Genomic DNA, 20,572 nt, shown 5'->3' with positions numbered 1-20,572 from the left:
TTGTGAATCTTTGGAATTCTTTGTGCCAGAGGGCTGTGAATGCAGAGTCTGAGTATATTCAAGGCGGAGAGATAGATTTTTAGACTCTAGGGGAATCAAGGGATATGGAGATCGGGCGGGAAAGTGGAGTTGAGGTCGATGATCAGCCATGATCCTACTGAATGGTGGAGCAGGCTCGAGGGGCCGTATGGCCTATTCCTGCTTTGATACCAAAATAGGAGGTATAATTATTTCTTTAGAAGGCCAAAAGAAGCTGCAAAGGGATATTGATAAAATGGGAGAATGGGCTAAAAAGTGGCAGATGGAATTTACTAAGTGTGAGGTGATGAGTTTTGGTAAAACAAAAAGTATTAATTATACACTAAATGGAAGTAAGGCTGTGAAAGAGAAGAGGGATTTGGGGATACAGATTCAAAGAACATTAAAGACAGCAACTCTGGTTGCTATGGCCATTAAAAGTGCTAATGAGAGTCTAGATTTTATCACAAGAGATATAGACTATGAAAGCCAACAGATAATGATAAGCCTACAAAAAACCCTAGAAAGACGTCAGAGCATCATATGCCGTTTTGAGCTCAATAATATAGGAAGGATATTGAGGAATTATAGAAGGTATAATGCAAATTCACTAGGATGCTGCCTGGTATGAGGAAATACAATTATGAAGACAGATTTGAAAAATTGGGGCTTTTTCCTTATAACAATACATAATATGGGGTGATGGAAGTGTTTAAAATTTTGAAAGGATGGTGCAGGGTAGCTAGAAGCAGACAGTTACCAGTGTTTGAGGGACAAGATACAAGACTAAATGCAAGAGATTTAGAACAGAGGGCATGGGAAACTTCTTTAGAGTTGAGAGTTCACTTCCAGGGCTAGTGGCGGAGGCAGAAAGTACATCAACATTCAAGATTAGATGGTAGATGACTGTAGGAAAAGGATGTGAAGGGATATGGGAAGGGGGGATAAATTTGGTTAGGACTATTTGCTCACATGGTAGGTAAATGCCAACATGCGCTGGATGGTCGGTTTCCATGTTATAACTTCCAAGTATTTCTATAACACTTTTTACCCACCAACTTTGTTGGTACCATGCTTCTGTTGGGTCTACTAATGAAGTAATAAAACTCAGTCTCTAATTGCAATTTATTTTTTATAAAATGCTCAATTAAGAGTTAGTCTCACTTGTTTTACAACTATTCAAAGTTCACCCAAACTTTGTGCTTGCAAACCTGCAAAAAGGTTGTTTAAAAGTTTCATATCAAATGCAATTTTTTTTGAAGATGCAGCACTTCATTTTCCAGATATGAAGCCCTACCTTATACCAAACATGCAATGAACGTAGTTCCATATAGCTCTTCTTAACGTGGTCGTATCCACATCTTCATGTATAGCCATAGTGTTGTAGGTCAGGTTACGGACCATGCGAAACTTTTCATCCAGCAGTTGGCCAATATCAGAATAAAGTCGGTTAACTAGAGAAAAACCATGGTCCTCCCAGGAGTAGTCCTGCAGAAAGGTGGGGATAGATATCCAAGAGATACATATGGAGAAGAAGATGGAGAGACAGCAACACAGACCATTTTGTTAGTCAAGGCAGCAGGGTTGAAAAAAAAAAGGCAGAATGTATGGTTATACAGAGAGTTCAATGGCCAACCAAAGACTTCTAATATTAATTCTATTCCTGCTATCTGGCATTGGAAACTTTAAAAATCAGATTTTTAAAAATGTAATGAAATTCACCGCTCTAATAGTTCATTAGCTTTAATATTGTGTTCTAATTCTTATTGAACAATAATTATATACATTTAGACACAGCAGTATAATGTCTCAACAGAACACTCCCAATTTCAGGCTTACACAAGGCACCTGATGGGAGATACAACCTGCCCTCCTGTTTGCCCTGCTGATGAATTCTTAGTAGTGAATCTGAATACATATGGAGTTTTGGACAGTCAACTGGGCAGAGAGTGTGGATGATGTGCTGCTAGAGTCAGAGGCACAGGAGGCCATTCGTCCCATTGAGTCCGTGCCAGCTCTCTGTAGAGCAATCCAGTCAGTCCCATTCCCCTGCTCTATCCCCGTAGCCCTGCAAGTTTATTCCCCTCAAGTGCCTACAGATAACCACTTTTCCACGTATGGTGATCTGCACATTAAGCCTCAGTTGAGCTCTGAATGATGGATAAATTTGTTAAGCAAGTTTAATCCATCACTTGGAGCTCAACTGTCAAACACTTCTCCCTCAACCCTTACGACTTCCCAGTCAATCCCATTGGAGTCATTTAATAGACTAATACTCTATGCTTTGCACTGCAATAAGCACGGTGGCATAGTGGTTAGCACTGTTGCCTCACAGCGCCAGGGACCCGGGTTCAAATCCGGCCTCGGGCGACGGTCTGTGTGGAGTTTGCACATTCTCCCCGTGTTTGCGTGGGTTTCCTCCGGGTGCTCCGGTTTCCTCCCACAGTCCAAAGATGTGCGGGTTAGGTTGATTGGCTATGATAAATTGACCTTTAATGTTAGGGGGATTAAATACGTGGGGTTACGGGGATAGGGTGGGATATGTGTCGGTGCAGGCTCGATGGGCCGAAATGGCCTCTATCTGCACTGTGGGGTTTCTGTGATTTCTGTGAATAAACCAATGACATGGTAGCAGATGGAGTTACCATCATACTTGGACTGGATCCAAATGCTGTGGCAGATTGCCAAAGCTAAACATATGTTCACTCACTTACTGAAGCAGGACAACCACTGACCTCCAATTCTGGAGTACTGTTGGTGGCAAGCTGGCCAGGTTCCCTTTGATCAAAATCAGAAGCATTACTGTTGGGCTGACAAGGTGGTTGGGGGTGGATGACAGTATATCCACATCAAAAGTTCTTCTACATTGCGGGGCGCAACCCTAGGCTCAGCACCCATCAAATTGTGATTCCTTTTTCCTGATTCTGCAATGGTTCATTATTCATTGCATAAATGATGGCCTCTCTCTGGACTCCTGATGTGGTCATTTGTAGGCCATGACTGAATGCCAGCAGTTACATTTGGGATAGTTCTGCTATTTGTAACATTGCATGGATGCATTTACAATTACTTTCACTCTACTCCCTATTGGTCCTGTTCTATTCTTTGTTTTTCATAACAGGTGAGCATGAATTACCATGTTACAGTATTTTGAATTTCTGGTATTCATTCTTGAATAGCTCAAAATGTTGAGGTGTGCGCTCCAGGATAGTGCGTAATGTTGAACACTGATGCCTCCGATTAATAATCATTATTCTGTCGAGCTGTTAAAAAAAAAACTCTTACACATTTGAAAATCGTAAATAAAAAAAAAAAGCACCTTCAGTGGAAACCCAATCTGAATGTTGAGCATCTATTCACTTAAAGTAAAAATGACCCTGGCAGCTTCATTCCTACATATAATCAGATATTATGATTAAATTGCATCTATTGTTTCAAGTGTTTAAGAAATCCATTTTTATTGTTCCCAAATCTCATCCTACACAAATCGGAGATAAATTACCTGTGCTCTGAATGTAGGAAGGTTATCTTCTCCTCGTCGGGCAAAATCTTTATACCTAAAACTTGGGTCATCTACATAGCGGGACGTGGAAGAGGTTGGAATCAACTCATCTTCGTAAGCTGTTGGGTCATTAAGTTCAATGCATAAGTAATGTAAGCATGAAGGATACATTCAGCCTCTTCCTATGGTAAAGAAAACAAAACAAAAGCAAAACTGGAAGGTTTTGTTGAATATTTTGGGGGGGGGGGGGGGGGGGGGAAGATTCCCTGACTTTCAGTAACTTGGTCAACTTACCATGTGGTTATTAATAATCCATGTGTTAAGGTACATCTGAGCAGCATTTATACCAACTTTTTGCACATTTCAACCCTGAAGTAATTTTAAAAAGGCATTCAGAGCCAAGTAACTAATAGTAATGCTGTAGATCCAGAATAGTCATCACAAAATAGGCTCAGAATTTCAGCTCATTTTATCTAATCCTTCTACAATAACAGCCCTACACTCTTCCAATGGGAGCAGTTTCTTAAATTAAATCTTTGCCCTGGCCTCAACTACACTTCCTGGAAATCAGTTCCATTCTCTAAAGAAATACTTCCTGATATCAGCCCTAAATTTGCCTCTTACTTTATTGTACATTAAAGTCCTGTTTCAGGTTTACTTTCTTTATTTGGTTATGTATCTTTTGAGGTTGAAGGGTCCTAACTTATTGTTATTTCTCTTACGTTTTCTATCTGACACTACGGATCAGCCTCCCTCTGCATTGCCTTCAGGGATGAAGGGCTCCTTATGACATGGTGACCACAGTTGTATACAGTACTGCAGTTGCAACCTGACCAGCACATGGTACAGCTTTAGCATAATCTCTGCAGATGTGATTTAGCTACATTATCGAGCATCCTATTTGCCTTAATGCCACCTCACAATATTTAAACATGTGAACGTCAAGGTAGCTAACACCTCACTTTATCTGGTTGAGTCTTCTAAGTCACATTCAAACCAGGCATTGTTTTATGCCCAAGAGCTGAAGTAAACTCAACATCCAGGGGTATTCAATATTCAGGAAAGATAGGCAAAAAGGAAAAGGGAGGTGGGGTAGCATTGCTGGTTAAAGAAGGGATTAACAATTGTAAGGAAGGATATTAGCTCTGATGTGGAATCTGTATGGGTAGAACTGAGAAATACCAAGGGGCAGAAAACGTTAGTGGGAGTGGTATATAGACCTCCAAACAGTAATGCGGAGGTTGGGGGATGGCATTAAAAGGGAAATTAGAGAAGCGTGCAATAAGGGCACAGCAGTCATCATGGGTGACTTTAATCTACATATAGATTGGGCTAACCAAATTAGTAACAATACTGTACTGTGGAGGAGGAATTCCTGGAGTGTTTACGGGATGGTTTCCTGGACCAATATGTCAAGGAACCAACCAGAGATCAGGCCATCTTAGACTGGGTATTATGTAACGAGAAAGGATTAATTAACAATCTTCTTGTACGAGGCCCCTTGGATCAGAGCGATCATAATATGATAGAATTCTTCATTAAGATGGAGAATGAAGTTGTTGACTCAGAGACTAGGGTCCTGAATTTAAACGAAGGAAACTACGATGGTCTGAGGTGCGAGTTGGGTAGGATTGATTGGGGAATGGCACGCAAAGGGTTGACGGTGGATAGGCAATGGCAAACATTCAAAGACCGCATGGATGAACTACAGAATTTGTTCATCCCAGTTTGGCATAAAAATAAAACAAAAAAGGTGACTCAACTGTGGCTAACAAGGGAAATTAGGGATAGCATAAGATCCAAGGAGAGGACATATAAATTGGCCAGAAAAAGCAGTAAACCTGAGGATTGGGAGCAGTTTAGGATTCAACAAAAGGAGGACAAAGGGATTAATTAAGGGGAAAATAGAATGAGTGTAAGCTTGCAGGGAACATAAAAACTGACTGTAAAAGCTTTTATAGATATGTGAAGAGAAAAAGATTGGTGAAGTCAAGCATAGGTCCCTTGCAGTCAGAATCAGGGGAATTTATAATGGGGAACAAAGAAATGGCAGACCAATTAAATACATATTTTGGTTCTGTCTTCACAAAGGAGGACACAAATAACCTCCCAGAGATGTCGGGGAACATAGGGAGGAACTGAAAGAAATCAGTATTTGTAGGGAAATGGTGTTAGGGAACTTGACGGGATTGAAGACCTATAACTCCCCAGGGCCTGATAATCTACATCCTAGGGTACTTAAGGAAGTGGCCCTAGAAATATTAGATGCATTGCTGATCATCTTCCAACATTCAATGGAATCTGGAACAGTACCCATGGATTGGAGGGTAGCTAATGTTACCCCACTATTCAAAAAGGTGGTAGAGAGAAAACAGGGAATTACAGACCGGTAAGCCTGACATCGGTAGTGGAGAAAATGCTAGAGCCCAACATAAAAGATGTAATAGAGCACTTGGAAAACAGTGACAGGATCAGACAAAGTCAACATGGATTTACAAAGGGTAAATCGTGCTTGACTAATCTACTGGAATTTTTTGAGGATGTAACTGGTAAAATAGATAAGGGAGAACCAGTGGATGTGGTGTATTTGGACTTTCAGAAGGCTTTCGATAAGGTCCCGCATAAGAGATTAGCGTGTAAAGTTAAGGCACATGGGATTGGGGGCAAGGTACTGACTTGGATAGAGAACTGGTTGGCAGACAGGAAGCAAAGAGTTGGAATAAACGGGTCTTTTTCCGAGTGGCAGGCAGTGACTAGTGGGGTACCGCAGGGATCAGTCCTTGGACCCCAGCTATTCACAATATATATTAATGATCTAGACAAGGGAACTAGATGTAATATCTCCAAACTTGCAGACAACACAAAGCTGGGTGGGCGTGTGTGCTGTGAGGAGGATGCCGAGAAACTCCAGGATGATTTGGACAGGTTGGGTGATTGGGCAGAAGCATGGCAGATGCAATATAACGTGGATAAATGCGAGGTTATCCACTTTGGTAGCAAAAACAGGAAGGCAGATTATTATCTGAATGGCAATAGATTGGGAGAAGGGGAAGTGCAACGAGGCCTGGGTGTCCTTGTGCACCAGTCGCTGAAGGTAAGCATGCAGGTGTAGCAGGCTGTTAAGGCAGCAAATGGTATGTTGGCCTTCGTAGTGAGGGGGTTTGAGTACAGGAACAAGGATGTCTTGCTGCAGTTGTACAGGGCCTTGGTGAGACCACATCTTGAGTATTGTGTGCAGTTTTGGTCGCCTTATCTGAGGAAGGATGTTCTTGCCATGGAAGGAGTTCAGCAAAAATTCACCAGGCTGATACCTGGGATGGCAGGAATAACATATGAGGAGAGATTGGGCTTGTACTCTCTGGAGTTTAGATGAATGAGAGGGGATCTCATTGAAACTTATAAAATTCTGACAGGACTGGACAGACTAGATGCAGGAAGAATGTTCCCGATGGTCAGGGAGTCCAGAACCAAGGGGTCACAGTCTAAGGGGTAGGCCATTTAGGACAGAAATGAGGAGGAATTTCTTCACCCAGAGAGTGGTGAACCAGTGGAATTCTCTACCACAGAAGGCAGTAGAGGCCAATTCATTAAATATATTCAAGAAGGAGTTGGATATATTTCTCAAGGCTAAAGGGATCAAGGGGTATGGGGAGAAAGCAGGGACCGGGTACTGAATTTGGATGATCAGCCATGATCGCATTGAATGGCGAAGCAGGCTCGAGGGGCCAAATTGGCCTACTCCTGCTCCTATCTTCTATGTTTAAATAACCCTTTTCCAAATTGTTAACTAAAATTATACCGTATTAATGTCAAAAACGCATCATGCAGAAATGCTGATTGCTATGCAAAGATAGTATTGCATATGCAGAATGGGAGAAATTAGTGAAAAATGCTGTTTATTGGACATGGGAAATATCAGATAACTGACCACATTAATTTGGCAGGAAAACAGACAAGTCTCCATGTACACGACACACAAGTGATACATGCAACATATGAAGGGAGTCCAACCCATTCTTTTAATTGATCAGTTTAGCACGTAGCATCCAACTATATTTTCCAAATGTACATTGAACATGGATGCAACTGCAATATTGAAGTGGAAGAAACTATTTCTCTGCTGTAACTTGTATATGTCAAGACTCACTCCATATGGATATGTTAATGGCAGCAGGAACCATCAGATAGAGAACATTTGTCTGACCATTCCAAAAACTCAGGATAATGACCCGTCAATGCTAAAGACCATGGAGTAGATTTTCAACTCGTGACTGGTATTGCAGATTATCCACTAGTTACAGAAACTGCCCTATTTTCTTTTCCAATGGAGATGAAAATTGGATGGTTTCTATAACAGACAGCTGATCCATAATGCCAGTTTTACATCCCAACAGCAATTTGAAAATCTCCCCTCATCAATCGACATATTAACTGGGTTTGAAAGACTGGCATAGAGAGGAAAATAGACACTGGAAACAAAGTGAGGAAAAATAACCTTACTTCAACTAAAAAAATAAGGTAAATGAAACATCAACTTGTACTGTAAAACCAATTTACACATCAGCAGTTATCTTCAGTACAACCGTAGGCTAAAACGGAAAATAAATGTAACTTTTAAAAATCTAGAGTACTTGTATGGAATATTTGCAATGTTACAGTAATCAGTTTACTACTGGAATTATTTGTGCCACATTAAAGACATTGGAGAAAAAACACAGGAATATGCCCCTTTCTAGTTACCAACTTGCACAAAATTGGCTGCCAATTCAGGGGGATCTGGCATTGAAAAGATTCTCTAGAACGTAGTGTTCTGAACTGGAGGCCATGTCAGATATGGTAGAACTAGATACAAGTCCCAGAATCCCTTCACAAAAGGCCTTCAGATAACTTGAAAGAAAATCCTGAAGCAATATGGAGGGTGACTGCTGGTTTTCTACCTACAGGAAACTGTGTGTTATCCGGAGGCTAACTGTCCGTAATGCTCGAGCCACCGGCAAAAATCAGGAGCCGTTTAGGTTTTTTTCCTTCTCGTTGCTTTTTTCCTCAACAGTCAAGCTCTGCAAGGTCTGCTGAAGCTGTTGCTAAGCTAGAGACGCTAGAGACACTTGGACTGTTTAGAAGCTGTTGCAACAGGGTTTGTTGACAGATACGGAGCTCAAAAGCTTCCGTATCTTTCAACATTAGCGCTGGAGTGTCCGGCAGTTTTGAGGGAACGGCAACAGCTTGGTCCCGTCAGTGCCGGATAGCACAGTTTCCTGTCTATGGTGAGGAGATTAAGATGCATAGCGCCCAAACACCGAATTGGGGCGGAAATGGCGTCAGAGTAGCGTGTGCACACTTAAGTGAGGGCGGTAGGGCAGTCATTAGGACTATGCGCTAGAAGTATAGCAAGCAGGCAGATTGTGTCGTCAGTCAGCGTGCAACACAGATTTGACACCAGCGCTGCCATTTTCATCGCCATTGCTGAAGCCAATGCCCTCTCAACCTTGCACATGCATTCAGCAGCAGGAAGGACCCCCTAATCAGTAATATTTAAAGGAATCATCAGCAACTTTCATGTAACTTGCTTTTTGATTTTTACTGGCTCTAAGTTTGTGGAACTATCTGGAGCTATCGAGTTATTTAAAGTTGGTGAGGTGACAGAGTGGTAATGCATGTGGAGAGGCCTTGCTTCTGACTTCAAGGTTTCTGGTCAAACCACTTGCTCCCAGTCATGGGTGCTCTAGTTGTCATCCCCTTGGCCTGCAGCATGACGGAGATGGAGCAGAGGCAGCAAAGAAGATGACAAGCTGCTCGTAGAGGGCAGAGGAGGAGAGGGAGAAGGGCTCTCAGCAGGAGGCCTTACCCACCTAGGGTCTTCGGAGAGCAATTCCCTTACCACAACATGAGCCAGGAGCAGTGTCCGAGGCGTCTGCGCTTTACGAAGGAGATGCTCACAGAACTCTGCCACCTCTTGCAATCAGACCTGCAGCCTCACCACAGGGCAAGGACAGCGCTGCCAGTGGCTGTGAAGGTGAATTTCTTCATGTCTGGATCCTTCTAGGCTGGAGCAGGTGACATCTAACGTCTCCCAGTTCACCATCCACTGCTGCATGAGAGGTGACAGACACACTATGCCAGGACAGGAGACTTCATTGTCTTCTCTCTGACCAGAGAGAAGCAGACGGAGCCTGCACGTGGCTTTGTCAGGATAGCGGACTTCCCCCATGGTGCAGGGCGCCATGGACTGCACGCATGTGGCTTTGCTGGCACCATATCTAAATGCTAAGATGCAGGGAAACGCAAAGAGTATTGGGTGAATGTGCAGTTGGTGTGCAACCATGCTCAGTGCATCATGATGGTGAATGCCCAGTATCTTGGCAGCAGTCATGATGCTTTTATTCTGCGCCAGTCCGCTGTTCCCTCAGTCTTTGAGCCAAGGTAAACCAGATGGTGACTACTGGGCAGCAAAGGCTATCCCTTGACAACCAGGCTCTTGACTCTGCTCCACAACCCAACCACATGTAGGCAGCTTGCGTACAAGAGCCATGCTGCCACATGAAACATCATAGGAGCAGACCATTGGCACTCAAACAATGCTTCCGCTGCCTGGACTGCTCTGGAGGAGCCCTACAGTACTCACTGGAGCGTGTGTACCAATTCATCGTGGTCTGCTGTATCCCCCACAACCTGGCCATAAGGGCACAGTCCTTGCCACCAGGGATACAGCCACCAGCTCAGGAGAAGGAAGGAGGAAGAAATCTAGACAGCCCCTTTCTGGCCAGGATATCCAGGATCAAATCATCTGCCTGCAGTACACAACTCCAATTCCCCATTCAACATTAGTCCCACACCCTACTTTCCCTCTTGTTACTGACCATCACAGGGTCACCTTGACCACAATGCTGAAATAAAAGCCATCACAAAGCAAACATGCTAATCAAACTTTATCTATCTATGCACCCAATATTACATCAAAAATTCAACTACTCACACTTGTACATTTTCTTTGTGACTGTCTTGTGTGTGCCTTTGCCTATCCTAGTGCTCCTATGTGGTGCTACTCCAGTGGCTGGTGGAAGACTGCTGACTTTCCGTGGGGGCAGAGGCGGATTGGGCCGTCTGGATGTTGGGAGAATTCCCAGTGGACCTGTGGGCTGGACCTGTGACACCACCTACTCCCTCTCTTTCTGCCCCCTCACTGCGCTGGTCAGGGCTCACAGGCTAGGGGTGTGGTTCCTGGAGCCCAGCAGGAAGATGCGACAGAAGGAATAACAGAGCGACATACGGCACCAGACCAAGCGGCAGATGAACATGACCCCCACAGCTGTGTCACCCTGTGGCTACTGCAACGGCCAGGTACCACCTCTCGCACTCTGGGCAGGTTACCAATGCCATCGTTATAGTCAAACTGTCAATGACACTTATGCAATATGATTGCCAGGCCGGATGGCCAACCACAGCAGCGTCACTTTCAAGTCGTTGAAAAAGCCGTGTTGCCATAGAAACCAAACTGTTTATCAATGTACCCGAAGGCAGAAGAATCAAGTGCACATTTACAAACTCTGCAAAACAAATATCCTACTCGTACTTCTCAGCTGCAACTGGTGTCAAATGACAGTGACGCACGTTTACGTGTAACTATGAATTGGTACAAACAGGAGCTGGTGGGACAGCGCCACAGAGTCCAACGGTTGGTGCACCGCTGTGATATTCCCAGTAAGCGGGCGGTTGGCCCTCCCCCCCACCCCTATGCACAAGCAGGTGACAGGGCGGAAGGTGGGCACTCAGCACCTGTGGATCACGAGCTTGACGAGGATCAACTCGCGTCACATCACTGTTCATGGCCCATTTCAGATAGAGTGCATCAGAGTGGCGAGTGAGGGGATGGGGGCGGGGATGGAAAGGAGGGGGCCCAACATGACTTTAAATCGCTCCCCCACCACCAAAACAGGATATTCAGTTTGGTGTATGTGTATGGTGCTATTTTTGTTTAATTAAATGTTTTCATTTGGTTTGTAAATAAGCAGTAAACAGTAATTACAAATACATTTCATAAATTATAAAATTGAGAGTTCTTTGCAAGTTGTCTCCAAATGACCATAACAATAACAGAATAAGTAGGAATAGGGTGACTGAAAATGAGGTTATAAGACTACTATCGGATGGGTGACATGGGCCGCTTTCAGATTATCCAGGGCGGTCTTAAGTTCCCAATCCACCAGAGCCGGGGAGACTGCAGATGGCTTTGCAGGACGACCCCAAGGAGCTCTAGGCCTAGTAGGCCCAGCTTCAGACTGCACCACCTTGGCATGGGTGGCAGCAGCAGTCTGGGCGAGCTGGCTGGAAACAGCAAGGGCACTGGCAGGGTGGCCGTTATGGGAGGATGAATGCGGTCATCCTGAGAGGACAGAAAGCTAGTCTTCCATGGATCCATTGGCACTCCTCAGGGGCAGCCCCTCAGTAATCCTAGTAATCTGCTGGAGTACAGACTGCTGCGACATCTTGCAAGCCCCTTTCAACACTGGTAAACCCAGCCATGATGGATAAGGTCTGCTTGCATGACTTCAGCCTGAGCTTCCATTGCATCACTCAGACGTTGGGTGGCTTCTGCTTGTGCAACAATGGAAGCGTAGTCTTTGGCCACCAGACATGGCATAGTGGTTGGGTCCACAAGTGAGCTAGTGGATCTGCCCAGCCCTTCCATGCTGGAAAGGATGGGCTCCAAGCTCTGCCCAAAGCCCTGTGCCAGGCTGGAGCTGGACTCCATGCTTAACACTGCATTCAGGTTTTCTGGCAGGCCTGCTAATGCACCAAGCATTTAATTGTGCAAACCAATCAGCGTTTTTCTGAAGGCCACCCCATCGAGGTCTTCATTCAAGTCCTGTGCAGCAGAACTCGTGCGCGACCTCTTCCTCTCCGAAGTTTAAAATGTTTCCCCGTTACTGACCACAGAATCCTCTTGGCCACAATGCTGAAAAAGAGGCACCACAAAACAAACTTCCCAATACAACTTTATACATCTATCCATCCAATATATCAAGAAATCAACTGATCACTCTTATGTATTCTGTTTGTGACTGTCTGTGTGCGCCTTTGCCTATGCCACTGATGTCATGCAGTGTTACTCCAGTGGTTGCAGCATGGCTGGTGGAAGGCTACTTACTTTCAGTGAGGGGACACTGTAAATGGAGTTGCTGGTCGACCTTGAGGAACTGAGAGTATGAAATCGAGTGAGGGTGTTGTTTCTTCTTCACTCTCCCCTCCCTCCTCTTGATCAACCACTGGCTGGGCAGGCTACATTCCTTGGGTGGTGAAATGAGGAAGGCACAAGGGTGGAGTTTTGGTGAGGGGAGGGTGGGGCAAGCAAGCGGTACATGCAAGAAGCAGGATGACATGAGGATACCAGCATCTTGCATTCTTTCAGTCCCGCCGCTGGCCAAGGACTCAGCCATGTCCCTGCCAAGAATGGCCAGCATGGGGGTGAGCTGAAGCTAGGAATGGGAGGTGTGCCTCATGTTTGGTACAGATTGTTGGTAGATGAGTGATTGGGTGGGTGGGTGGGTGGGGGGGGGGGGGGGGGGGGGGGGGGGGGGAGAAAAAGTCATGCATTAAGTAAGTGAGAATAGTGGTGCAATTGGTGGGAGACGGCTTTTGAAGTTGCATTCACTGGCCTTGACCACTGGTCTGAGGTCATGAAGCTTCTTTGGGCACTGGAGCCAGGTCATTTAGTTTTGGGGGGGGGGGGGGGGGCGGGAAAAAAGAGAGACACTGCTGGCAGCGACAGCCTCAGTGAAGTGGTCCCACATCGTTCTTTCTGGAAGGCCTCTTGGCTCCTGTGGGTAGAGGACCTCTCTTGCAGTGCTGACCCCCTGCACAAAGCTGGAGTGCTGCGTGCGAGACCCTGGCTGCCCCTTCCCTGGCTTGCTGAGCCATTTGTACCACCATTTTTGGTGCGGAAGGCAATTCAGATTTAAGAGCTGAAGACTCCCATTTGGGAATTCTTTTTAACTTAATTATTTTTCAGAAGGTAGTTGAGCTGTAAGCGCTAAAAACTGCATATTTTTACATGATTTTTATTTTTCATTTCAGAAGGCAGTTCTCCTTTAAGAGACCAAACTGCTTTCTGAAACGACAGCCTTGCTTTCAGAGCAGGCTGTTCTTGCTGCAATGACGCTACGACCACACTACATTGGGGCACCCTGCTGGGACGAATGCCACCAGAATGTCATTACACAGCAAGTTTAGTGCTGGGCTAATGTTAATTAGCCATCAGAGCCAACTTACCAGTCCTGCCAGCGCCACCATTTCCAGTGGCAGTTAACACCAGCCCCCAGTGGCACCGGCAGATTTTACTGATATTTAATTTCTAGGCCATAGATCCTTGGAGGATTCCACTATTAACCAGACTGCATGCAGAGCTGCTGTCATTAAAGACTACTGTTTATGCAAATGCAACCAATTCACTAGTCAACCTAAAATTTGCTCATTAATCTTGCAAGGCAAACTTACTTAGCTATCTTTTGTGCCATACTTTTCAAAGAGTATTTGAAAATCAAGATAAACAATACAATTAGGAAATTGGCTGAGCAGCAGGAGACAGGCAGGTACTCAAATTGGCAGGGGGTGACTAGTGGTGTCTTGCAAGGATCGGTGTTGGGGCCTCAACTATTCACCATATTTATTATTGACTTAGATGATGGCATAGAAATTCATATATCCAAATTTGCCAATGACACAAAGATAGGTGGCAGCATAAAATTACAAAGGGCTATCAACTGATTAAGTGAATGGGCAAAACTGTGGCAAATGGATTTCAATGTAGGCAAATGTGAGGTTATACACTTTACCTAAAATCAATATAACAGGCTACTTTCTAAATGGTGAAAAGCTAAAAACAGTGGCAGTCCAAAGAGACTTGGGGGGTCCAGGTACATAGATCATTAAAATGTCATGAACAGGTACAGAAAATAATCAAACAGGCTAATGGAATGCTGGCCTTTATATCTAGAGGACTAGAGTACAAGAGGGTAGAAGTTATGCTGCAGCTATACAAAGCCCTGGTTAGACCACACCTGGAGCACTGTGAGCAGTTCTGGGCACCACACCTTAGGAAGGATATATTGGCCTTGGAGGGAGTGCAGCGTAGGTTTACCAGAATGATACTCGGACTCCAATGGTTAAGTTACGAGGAGAGATTACACAAATTAGGGTTGTAATCCCTGGAATTTAGAAGTTTAAGGGGTGATCTGATCGAAGTTTAAGATATTAAGGGGAACAGATAGGGTAGATAGAGAGAAACTATTTCCATTGGGTGGGGATTCTAGGACTAGGGGGCACAGTTTAAAAAATTAGAGCCAGACCTTTCAGGAGTGGCATTAGGAAACACTTCTACACAAAGGGAGGTAGAAGTTTGGAACTCTTCTGCAAACAGCAATTGATGCTAGATCAATTGTTAATTTTAAATCAGAGATTGATAGCTTTCCGTTAACCAAAGGTATTAAGGGATATATGGGCCAAAAGTGGGTATATGGAGTTAGGCCGCAGATCAGCCATGATCTCACTGAATGGCAGAGCAGACTCGAGGGGCTAATGGCCTATTCCTGTTCCCACATTCCTATCCATCATTCACAACTTTGTAACCTCTTTTAAAAAAAAAAAAAAAAAAGTTGGCGAGACAGGAGTTCCTTTTTCAGAAACCATGTGGAGATTCCCCAATATCATCTACTCTTTCTAGATACTGTAATACAATGCAGCTTCACTAGTACCACATGGCCCTCTAAAGTCCATGGGAACAATCCCAGACCTCAACAAGATGTTAAATAAATGGGCCAGTGATTTGTATAATATAGCCCCCATTTCTTTCAGCACCCTAGGGCGAATATCTTCAGTCACAGCTGCCTGATTTTTTTATTCATTCCTGGGATGTGGGTGTCGCTGGCAAGGCCAGCATTTATTGCCCATCCCTAATTGCCCTCGAGAAGGTAGTGATGCGTTGCCTTCTTGAACCGCTGCAGTCCATGTGGTGAAGGTACTCCCACAGTGCTGTTAGGGAGGGAGTCCCAGAATTTTGACCCAGCGACAATGAAGGAACGGCGATATATTTCCAAGTTAGGATGGTGCGTGACTTGCAGGTGACTGTGTTCCCATGCGGCTGCTGCCCTTGTCTTTCTAGGCGGAAGAGGTCGCAGCTTTGGGAAGTGCTGCCGAGGTCGCAGCTTTGGGAAGTGCTGCCGAAGAAGCCTTGCCGAGTTGCTGCCGTGCATCTTGTAGATGGTACACACTGCAGCCACGGTATGCTGTTGGTGCAGGGAGTGAATATTTAAGGTGATGGATGGGGTGCCAATCAAGCAGGCTGCTTTGTCCTGGATGGTGTCAAGCTTCTTGTGTTGTTGGAGCTGCACTCATCCAGGGGAGTGGAGAGTATTCCATCACACTCCTGACTTGTGCCTTGTAGATGGTGGAAAGGCTTTGGGAAGTCAGGAGGTAAGACACTTCAAGAACTCCAATTCTAGCGAGTACAATTTCCACAGCCACTTCTACACATTCAATCTTAGCATCACCTCTTTGCAATAGCGCTGGTAACTCAGCATCAACTTCAGTAGTGAAGACCAATGTAAATTAAATCATTGAAAACATCCCATATCTTGATATTCCACCCAAATTAGCCTTGCAGGATCCCTCAATGGCCCTATACAGTCCATGATGGCTCTCAACTCCTAACATAGCTAAAAAATGGCCTTGCCATCACTGCCACATCCATCAACTATCCTCTTTTCCATCATTCTTTTGGCCAATCAGATAGCATATTTTGGTCCCCTCAACTTCATTCAGTAACTAATCAGTCTACAGTTAGTTATTTATCTTGTACTTGGTAAAATATTTACACTTTAGTTTAGTTTAATTTTCCTTCAGCCATTACCATTCTGGTTTTGTTTTACCATGTGTCCTTCTTTTGACCCTAGGGACACATGTGCATAGGAAGAGTTTTAAAAGTACTCCAGTTTTTCCATCCATACTGAAGTTATCCTCAGCTAGTAGCATCCCCCAGCCAATCAAACTCAAGTCCTCAAGCATTACATTTTCAACTGTATTAACTTGGCTGATCAAGTTAAATCTAATGATGTTATGGTCATTGCTGGCCAGGTGTTTCCCCACAGAGGTCCTTTAACATATCAGGGTCACATACTAGACTCAATTTTTAGTGATGATGTCCCCCAGTATCTTCTGTAACGTGCTGCAAGGAAACATACATTTTTAACAGAGTCAGAGTTATGCAGCACAGAAACAGGCCCTTCGGCCCATCGTGTCCGTGCCGGCCATCAAGCCCTGTCTTTTCTAATCCCATTTTCCAGCATTTGGTTCATAGCCATCTATGAATATTTCAACCTTACCCCTCTCAATACTTGGTTGACCACTAAGAGACCACTGGGTATCTAGGAAATGAAGTTCCCTTATAAAATGATGGCCAGAATGCCTCATCCTGATAGGACTCCAGGTCAAGAAGCCTATTAGCAAGTACTAAAATGTTGGACCAATAGCTTAATCCAACTGCACTCAAGTTGCTTCAGCTCTACACCATAGACAAATATCTCTTCCCAGAATAGTTGCCTCCATTAACAAAGAGCTCCATCCATTCCATCCTTTCGGAAGCCCTTATATTCCTTTAACCAAGATTCTGCCTCACAATTTGAAGACAGGAAGGGTTGCTCTGGCAGCTTGCCATGTTGAGAGCCCTCATGCTTGGCCAAGTGGCTTTGGAGCATGTTCACGTGACGTCCACCAGTTTACTCAAAACCTTCTACAACCAGTGGGCACTGCATCTGCCTCACTGATGACAAGAACCAAATAATTTACTTTTCTGCACTTATTTTGCATTAGTGATGCACTTTTTTTTTTTGGGGGGGGGGGGGGGGGGGGTAGAGAAACGGGACTTGTAGTGGTATTTGTTCTTGTTGCAGTGGGCTCATACCCAGGGCAACTCTACTGGCCCAATTCAAAACAGAACTATGCCTCAGAGCTATTCGCATTTAATTTCCCCACAGCTGTAATTCTAACATTTTTCCCCTAATGCTTCTAGCATTGGATTAATTGCTAAATTGGAGGGGTTGCTCTGCTTCAGGACACAAGATACACATCATTATTGTTCTGACTGTAGTCCCCTTGTTTCTAAAAAAATAAGCCCTATTGGAACAAACAGCACCTAGGGCCTCTCTAAGCAGTATAAAGACAAACCCCTATCGGAAGACTGAACATAATGAAACATGTCTCGCTCATTTGTTTTGTCCTCCTAGTTTTTTTTAAGTTTTTTTTAATTAAAGTCAACAGCACATTTTATTTTAAAATGTTGCATTTATAAATCCAAAAAAACTCAAATGAAAACAAAATGTTTTAGATTGGGTCAGCTCTGAAGAGGCTTCAAGCACAAGGCTGGCTCTCTGAACAGTGTGTTAGGAATGCATGACCAGCTTTGATTTGTCAGTTAGCAGACTAATCCAATGCAAAGGTGCTGGAGAGAGATGGTTTTTCCATTCTATCCTGCTTGTAAGGCATGAACACAACATATTTTATTTTCTCCCCATCTCTCCTGAGGCACGGACTACTTGCCAGGTTTTGATTCCACAAGGTCACTATCTATGACCTTACCCAAGTGGTTATTATCCATATCTTAGCCTCAATAGCAAGCATCTGAATGCTTTTTGACTGAAGACATTACAGTTGAATCACATCCCGTCATCAGACATAGACATGAAATTCCAGCAGTTGGTTAATTTTTCTGCCTCCTAACCCAGGAACCAAGACCAACTGTAGCTGCGCCCCCCCCCCCACCCCTGAGGTCAGCTATTTTGAGACAAAATCAGAGCTCAAACCTAGGATTGTCTTGGTCTATTTGGCTCAGCAACACATTGATTAAACTCAAGTTACTAGAAGGCCATAGCTTTGTATTTAACTCAAGATTCATGAGTTCATAGTCTGTTGGCCTAAATATACTACATTGTAAGGTTTTAAACAAGAGTCACTCTCTGCACACATTGTGCATTTGGTTTAACTAAATGATGAAACTGTGCAAGTCAATATGGAGGAGGCCACATCCACAAATCAATCTGCAATGATGACTGATAACTGCTGTAACCAAGCATCAGTGTTACTAAGTAAATATGAAACTGGCTTAATTTGTAACCTGATGATTTCCACTGGGCTGAAAAATAGTTTGGTTGTGTACAGCCTCATCTGGAAAGGATTACTTCACTGGTGACTGCAACTGACCTTAACGTCACTGCTTGGAGCCATTTAGCTGCTGTCATTTTGTTTTCACGATTAAATTATTACAACCATACTATCTGTTGTTAAGGCCACTTGTTGAGGCCACTTGTTGCTTTATCTGCACATTTAATATTTATGTACAATTTTGATAGACTGGTTTCCACTGGCAGGATGGTCAGTAACCAGATGACACGATTTAAGATAATTGGCAAAAAAGCCAGAGTGGAGAAGGGAAGTTTTTTTTAATGTAGCAACTGGTTATGATCTGGAATGCACTGCCTGAAAGGGTAATGGAAGCAGATTCAATAATAACTTTCAAAAAGGGAATTGGATATATACTTAAAAAAAAGGAAAAAATTGCAAGGCTATGTGGAAAGAGCAGGGGAGTGGGACTAACTTGATAGCTCTTTCAAAGAGCCAGCACAGGCACAATGGCTGAATAGCCTCCCTCTGTACTGTAGGATTCTTTGATTACACAATTGCAAGACAAGAGCCACTTCTCTTAAAATTTAAAATGGCATTGTGATAAATCTGGTCTGCAATGTGTACAATTTGCAAATTTTAAATAAAAACCCTTTAAAATTTGGGAAAAATTGCAATAGCATACTGTACATGTTTTCCAAAGTGTACACACTTCACAAATTCATCATTATTACCTTAAGGTGCTCAGGCTAATGCTCATCAGCCCAATGCTGGGCATACTATTGGTGACCACCACAAGCTACACAACTTCAATATGGGAACTATAGTCCTCCACGGGAGTACGTATAAAATTTGAATTCCCCATTAAGATGGTCATTTAATTGACAGATCCCGATCACTTAATGACAAGCAGTTGACCCAGTAGCTGGATGCAAACTATTGTTGAGGATCAAAGTCCGATTGACTGGTGGGAGGTGCAAGGTGGAAACATGTACAACAGTTCTATGGAGTAATTTGTCTGATGTATACCCTGAAAACAGCCTTGATCAATAGTGGCAAGATCATTGGGAGGCAGAATTGCAAACCTCACTAAAAATTATGAAACATGAGATTGCAAATAAAGATTGAATTACCTCCAGAGCCTACCAAAAGGCTTTCTTTTTTCTCTTTTTCAAAACGCGTTGCCATCTCTTCTTGTGAAGTTTCTTCCTCTTCATTCTCCTCCTGAAGTCTCTTCATTCTCTCCATAAGAGCTTCCAACTCACTGACCGAGTCTGAAGTCTACAAAACCATAAACATATCATATTTTAGAGCCATTATGGATAACGGTCAAGACAGCATTGTGGCCAAGATTAAGATACCAAATGCTTAAATTACTTTACCTATTGAGATTTTTGCTTAAGAAGCTGCAGAATTAAATTCTTGTGATACCTCCTGTAGGGAGAGTTATGAATGTTTATGCAACATTCTAAAAAAAAAATGCACAAATATAAAAAAAAGGGAATAATCTTCAGAAATACAATACAAATTGATGGGAAGTACTGGCTTGGTAAAAAACACACCCATGACCCAAGGGATCATGCACAGATTACCAGAGGATTAGTGTGGCATTTCCATCCAGGAAAGTGTCAGTTTTCTTTCCCTGTTGTCACACTTTGCACTTAACTCTTGCCTGACTCTTACTAGTCTAGCTTCCTTTCAGAGTCAGGGTGAAAATAAAATAAAGCATGCAGTACTAGTCAAAGATCCAAAGACTTTTCTTCTTGTAGGCTACTGTGCCTGCCAAATGACCTCTCCAGCCCTGAAAACTTATGGTAAAGTATGATTCAAATGCATATTTCCAAGATTGCTCTAATTTCTACCAGAAGAAATATCACTTCTGAAAAG

The 20,572-nt window shown here is 43.6% G+C and overlaps 1 protein-coding gene across 3 annotated transcripts in view; it reads right to left on the bottom strand.

Annotated features, from left to right (window-relative positions):
* The window catches only part of LOC147111661 (sestrin-3-like), a 119,007-nt gene that overhangs the window by 9,533 nt on the left and 88,902 nt on the right, over nt 1–20,572 (bottom strand). For all 3 annotated transcript variants that reach the window (XM_085998754.1, XM_085998756.1, XM_085998755.1), the window contains 3 exons: nt 19,819–19,966; nt 3,521–3,639; nt 1,316–1,506 (listed from right to left, as the gene is read on the bottom strand). In XM_085998754.1, coding sequence (XP_085854880.1) covers nt 1,316–1,506; nt 3,521–3,639; nt 19,819–19,966 — 458 coding nt within the window. The remainder of the gene's footprint in view (nt 1–1,315; nt 1,507–3,520; nt 3,640–19,818; nt 19,967–20,572) is intronic.

Source organism: Somniosus microcephalus, chromosome 10, assembly GCF_052327205.1.
Source record: "Somniosus microcephalus isolate GS21.2 chromosome 10, FLI_Smic_1.0, whole genome shotgun sequence".
Classification (NCBI taxonomy): Eukaryota; Metazoa; Chordata; class Chondrichthyes; order Squaliformes; family Somniosidae; genus Somniosus; species Somniosus microcephalus.
The sequence above is the reverse complement of the archived record's forward strand: the minus strand, read 5'-3'. Positions and strand labels throughout refer to the sequence as shown.